At 36.7% G+C, this 6462-nt stretch overlaps 1 protein-coding gene across 1 annotated transcript in view; it reads right to left on the bottom strand.

Annotated features, from left to right (window-relative positions):
- Positions 1-49: 49 nt before the first annotated feature.
- The window catches only part of LOC106476534 (polycystic kidney disease protein 1-like 2), a 16391-nt gene continuing 9978 nt past the window's right edge, over positions 50-6462 (bottom strand). The window contains exons 6-9 of the mRNA XM_022380371.1: positions 4995-5115; positions 4432-4682; positions 2812-2983; positions 50-2219 (exon numbers count right to left, since the gene is read on the bottom strand). Coding sequence (XP_022236079.1) covers positions 754-2219; positions 2812-2983; positions 4432-4682; positions 4995-5115 — 2010 coding nt within the window. The 3' untranslated portion in view covers positions 50-753. The remainder of the gene's footprint in view (positions 2220-2811; positions 2984-4431; positions 4683-4994; positions 5116-6462) is intronic.

Below are 6462 nucleotides of genomic sequence, written 5' to 3'. Positions count from 1 at the left end.
TCAGGAAACAGATCAAGACCAGTGTTCTCTGTAAGGAAAGTATTTAGGTTGTAGTAGTAGTCAGGAAACAGATCAAGACCAGTGTTCTCTGTAAGGAAAGTATTTAGGTTGTAGTAGTAGTCAGAAAACAGATCAAGACCATGTAGTATTATCCGAAAACACGTGGTAAAGAAGTATAATATTTTTGTAATATTGCAAACATTAAAAAAGGAAAAAAAAAGGCTTAGAATATCATAGTAAATGAAGTGCTAATGTTATTTTGAAGATAAACTCAAAGTTAGCATACGACTCATAAGTAAAAAGATAACGAATTTACATTATGGTTTTAGATGTTCTATTAAGAACATGAATTACTTGTCTAAAGGGAACACAACCACACTACAACGTGCTTAGAGATGCTTTATTGATATTCTAAGGTCTGTGCTGTTGAACTTTACATAAATGTTTTCAATCACGAAGCATCAGTGAAGGAGAAGAACAGTAAAATGGGCACTGTGTACTTCCTCCTGATCACAAAACACCAATAAATAAATAACTTGGTATGATATTTGTTTATAAATTTCATTCACAAGCGCCTATAAGTTTGCTAAAATTGTGTAAAGATTATTTAATGATTAAACTAAACTGTAATATTGCAAAATCTCAAAATAATAAGATCTACGAGTGTTGTAGGAGAGGGGATAATTCTAGCTCCAAGGAAACGGAAAGTCGAATTCTAAGTAGATTAAAATGTTTTCTTTTTCTTCCACCAGCTCACAGTTTGTCAAGTACCTTTTGGTCATCTGTTAATTCGCTCCAGTCAATCAGAGGCAAAGGCTTGTGTGGATTTCTACGTATTATACCAGCGGTGTTTTCTCCAGATCCTTTGTAGATGGCTTTCAGCGCCGATTTGTTCTTTAGGTCCAGCGTTCCTTCGAAATACATATCATTTATATAGTATAATAGTCGGTCGACTTTCTCTGGAAATCTGTCAATTTGATCCCGAGATTGTGGGACTGGCTGGTCTATTTGATCGTTTTGCTCCGATCCATCGGCTCCAAACATTGACTTAAATTTATTTTTCATAAAACTGATGATCTCAAAATCGTTGGATTGCTTATCGATATCGTCTTTTACGGACTGGAATGAGCTGATGATAAGAGTGATGAAGATGTTCAGTAAGATGATTGACGTAATGAAAGCAAAGAAGAAGAAGATTAAAGGACCAACAACAGGAGCCGTCAGATACATGGATTCAAAGTCAAATTTCCCGCGCATCATGTTGAACGAAGTTTCCGCAGAGTTGACGAAGGACGAAAATTCGATTAAAGAGACGCCGAATATCAGGTAGAAAACTTGGACAAAAGCTAGATAAGTGATCAGAAACACGACACAGAAGGATTTGAGATCCTTGGAGCACTGAGATAAGGTGCTGTACAAAAATCCCATTCTCCGGTTAAACCGGAGCAGTCGGGTGAATTTCAAAATGGCGATGAATATCAAGAAAGACGAGATGTAACCAAAAATCTCATCAACTGCAGCAACAAACTGAAGCTTCACGTAGCCGTTACCATTAGTTTCGGTGAAAATCTTCAAGATCCTGTGTGTGATGACCATTCGATAAACGTAGAAGACAATAGCGGTGTAGGACAATCCAATAATAACGAGCTCGATTATACTCCAGTAACTTTGAAAGTACGCCGTGCGCTCTTTTCGGATATTTTTAATTTCTCTTACGGTGAAAAAGAGGGTAAAGACCACGTAAAAGACCTCACAGAGGAGAACAAAGAGGCCGAAACCTTCGTGATATCTCATCAAACGAATCGGGTCGATCCTATAAAATGGAACGATGCCACCTCCCGGAAAAAACTCCGCTACTATGGTTACTACTCCAAACAGGTTGACCTGAGCGTTATAAACAGAGAATTCCACAAACACAGCCCTGGTTCTGCTGTCAACCCAATCAGACGTTTCTAACTTCAATATCATCTCTTTCAGTTGCTTCCTGGTTCCTCGAAGGGGAAAGACGTAGCCCCCTCCGCTGTAGACATCAAGTTTGCCCCAAAAAGGTAATCCATCCAATTCGGACGACGAACGATAGTGGTATTCATCCTTGCTGTTTCCGGTAGGTGGCTCTGTCCAGCCTGGACTATAATCCTTCCGATCTTCGTCAATAATACTTGTCATACCACTGCAGCTTTCCGATATGTCCTTCATAACAGGAACAATGTTGCACGTGTCTGTAACAATGAGTAGTAATTTAAATTAATCGAAACGTTTTTCTAGTTTAAAACAACTGGATTTTATGTATTAAACTGAAGAGCGTGAGGTATCTACTAGAAAGGTTTTATAAAACAATACATCTAAACCTTCGCAAAACAAAGTGGTTCAGAAAATATTTGTGGTTTGTTTGTTGAATTTTGCCGAAAGCCACTCGAGGAGTCGTCCTAAATTTTGAAGTGTAGCTAGCCGTCCCTAATTTAGCAGGATAAGACCACCCACCGCCAACTCTTGGGGTACTCTTTTACCAACGAATAGTGGGATTGACCGTCACATTATAACACACTCACGGCTGAAAGGGCGAGCATGTTTGGTGTGACGGGGATTCGAACCCGCGACCCTCAGATTGCGAGTCGAGCGCCCTAACCACCTGGCCATGCCGGGCCTCTCGGCATTATAGAGCCTTCGTTCGAACCCAGTTCAGGTCCCAGTTTTTTTTTTTTCAGAAACTTTTGATAAGAAAACTTCAAAATAAGTTTTTCTAATATTAACGTCTATACAAAAAAAACAGGAGAGAAAAATTAACGGAAAAAATAATAATATGAGACTTACTGTTCTTTGTCCGGACTTGCCGAAGTACACCGTAACCCATAAGACGGTTCACCCTGTCATCCAAAAAACCGCGGAGTCCAAGGGGTTGACCCCCGTTGTACCACTTTCCAACCAGCAGTTCAGGAACGACAGCTTCTCGTACCCATCTCCAAAACAGAAGAGGCGTAGTGGCCTGGATTAGAACATAAATTATTTACCAACGTTAAAATGGTTGAATAACTAATACACGTCTTAAAGAAAGGTGCACAGTAACTAGGCGAAAACTTTTATTGATATTAATGGCGTTTTAATCGCTCGTGTTTTAAGCAGATGTTTAAAAGTTTATTTATTCACAACGATGATCCCTCGGTGCGACAACGGTAAGTCTACGAACTTACGACGCTAAGGTCGGAGGTTCGATTCCCTGCGATGGACACAAAATATATCCTAATGAGGCTCTGCTCTAAAAACAAACAAACAAACACAACAATGAAAACAATATAAATTTGTTATCCATATAAGATAATGATGTGAGTTTGGTGACGTTTGTGTGACGTAATAAATAATGGTCGATGAGTTTGGTGACGTTTGTGTGACGTAATAAATAATGGTCGAGATTACTCTCTTCATATGTAATTCCCTCGTTAAGAGGTTTGGAACAGTTAATGTTTGCTCTTGGCAGTGAAATAAGTAATAAAAGATAACTAAAACGTTATATTTGAAACATGAGATATGACAACTGAATGTGAAATACCAAGTGTCGTAACGTTCTTTTATACAGTTAAGTGTGAAATACCAAGTGTCGTAACGTTCTTTTATACAGTTAAGTGTAGCATATCGAGTGTCGTAACGTTCTTTTATACAGTTAAGTGTAGCATATCAAGTGTCGTAACGTTCTTTTATACAGTTAAGTGTAGCATATCAAGTGTCGTAACGTTCTTTTATACAGTTGAGTGTAGCATATCAAGTGTCGTAACGTCTTTTATACAGTTGAGTGTAGCATATCAAGTGTCGTAACGTTCTTTTATACAGTTGAGTGTAGCATATCAAGTGTCGTAACGTTCTTTTATACAGTTGAGTGTAGTATATCAAGTGCCGTAACGTTCTTTTATACAGTTTTATACAGTTGAGTGTGGTATATCAAGTGTCGTAACGTTCTGTTATACAGCTGAGTGTAGTATATCAAGTGTCGTAACGTTCTTTTACACAGTTGAGTGTAGTATATCAAGTGTCATAACGTTCTTTTATACAGTTTTATACAGTTGAGTGTGGTATATCAAGTGTCGTAACGTTCTGTTATACAGCTGAGTGTAGTATATCAAGTGTCGTAACGTTCTTTTACACAGTTGAGTGTAGTATATCAAGTGTCGTAACGTGCTTTGGCATAGCTGCTGTGGGAAATTTAGTGTTGCTCTGTTGTTGTTGTTGTTTGAAGATATAGTAGATAACAGATATATTTCTTCGTGATTCTTATCATCACAGATCTTCATCTCCAATGAAATTCATTAGTTACAAAACAATACACGTACTTTGATCTGCTTCTAACTGTGGATACCAAAATTTACAAAAAAAAAACACATACATTTATAAAGGTTGAGTTTCAACGTGACGAAACTAAAACCAAAACCCATTTGGGTTTACCTGTGTAAAATCCAAAGAGGAGTCTCCCTTCTTAATAAAAGCGTTATTCAAGTTAACCTGCATATAGAAGGCGTTCGGATCCCTGTTCCCATAAGATAAAACAATAAGAATCCAGAGGAAGAGTAGGTAAGAAAGAATTTCCCGAATAACTGCATTCATTTTCATTTCCGTAAGCCTCTCTTCTTTAGCTCTTTGCGTCGCCTGCACGTTGATGGGTTTGTAGAGTTTCCTCTCTGAACGTCGTGGTGATTCTATACGGGACATCATAAAATATTTACTTCAAGCACAAATCAAAGTATTTATGAACTAGAGAACAAAGAGAGATACTTTGAGAACCACAAAGGGCATGAAATCAAGTGTATGTTATTGTGAATGGCGGACCTTCCAGGCAACAAAGGTGTTGTCATAACATAAGGCACTATTATCTGAAAAGTTATTGTGAATGGCGGACCTTCCAGGCAACGAAGAAGTTGTCATAACATAAGGCACTATTATCTGAAATGTTCACCCATAACTGGAATATAAAACAATAATATTTATCCTATAAAACACGTTAATTGTACCCGCATAAAGCCATTCTTCATCAGGATTAAGCTCTGGAGCTTCTTCGTCTTCTTCTGCATCATCTTCATCATTGTCTACGGACTTACAGAGGGTTGAAAATATCATGGCCATCAAGAACACCTGGAGGTAAATTAATGAACTATTTATTTCCAATAAAAAAAAAGAGATCTTTATAACTTAAACAGATAAAATTTCTGCTCCTGTCAATAAGCTTTTGACAAAACGCGTGTATTTAAAACCCCTGTACTGTCAATAAGTTAACGGTCGTGCAAATATATAAATTACTTATCGATAAGATCTTGGAGGAGTCTTCTGGAAGTTATAAAATTATCGAAGTAGAATAAATATATCCCGGATATCCCGAACGTTTCGATGTAAACATTAGAGCCACTAAAAAGGTATAATGTACTCTGGGATATCCCGAACGTTTCGATGTAAGCATTAGAGCCACTAAAAAGGTATACTGTACTCTGGGATATCCCGAACGTTTCGATGTAAACATTAGAGACACTAAAAAGGTATACTGTACTCTGGGATATCCCGAACGTTTCGATGTAAACATCAGAGACACTAAAAAGGTATAATGTACTCTGGGATATCCCGAACGTTTCGATGTAAACATTAGAGCCCTCTAATGTTTACATCGAAACGTTCGGGATATCCCAGAGTACATTATACCTTTTTAGTACACTAAAAAGGTATACTTGAAAGCTGAGATACAATCAAGCCAGTTTTAATATTTATCTGTGTATCGAATCAACTTAACAACAGTTCTATTAATAGTTACTATCAGTACACTGGAAATCATTCAGTGTTTTATGCACGTTGTTCAAAAACCATTGTTGTCATTGGTACTTGTTCGAATTTCTTTATCAGACACGATGTCTTCTCTGACGTAATTCTATGATGACTAGGGAAAGGAAGGGTTTTGAAAATCGATAAGTGTGTAAAATATTGGGCTAAAAAAGCGTATTGCAGTCAGACGAAAACGTTATTAAAACTTTTCTTAAGCAACAACAAGAAGAAATCAACTAACATCTATAGGAAACCGATTTTCAGATCAATATCGGTTCGATTGGCAAATGATTAAATAAAGTAAATGATACTGTTGAGAAATGATAATAACTCAGAAGTATGACGTCACGTTATATCTATATTTGGTATTACAAGTAAAGACACGTATTGAAAACTGGATATTAACCAACCTTGTTAACCAACTGTCTTTTTGTCGTAGCTATTCGAAAATATGTTCCTAATAAGTTTTGAGTTTACACAAATCATTATTTAGGTTTCTGTCTTATAGTAAATCATGTATAGAATAGAATATTTTGAAACTTAGCTTTTTGTCTTATAGTAAATCATGTATAGAATAGAATATTTTGTAATTTAGCTTTTTGTCTTATAGTAAATCATGTATAGAATAGAATATTTTGTAATTTAGCTTTTTGTCTTATAGTAAATCATGTA

The sequence above is a fragment of the Limulus polyphemus genome, unplaced genomic scaffold (assembly GCF_000517525.1).
Source record: "Limulus polyphemus unplaced genomic scaffold, Limulus_polyphemus-2.1.2 Scaffold10809, whole genome shotgun sequence".
NCBI lineage: Eukaryota > Metazoa > Arthropoda > Merostomata > Xiphosura > Limulidae > Limulus > Limulus polyphemus.
The sequence above is the reverse complement of the archived record's forward strand: the minus strand, read 5'-3'. Positions and strand labels throughout refer to the sequence as shown.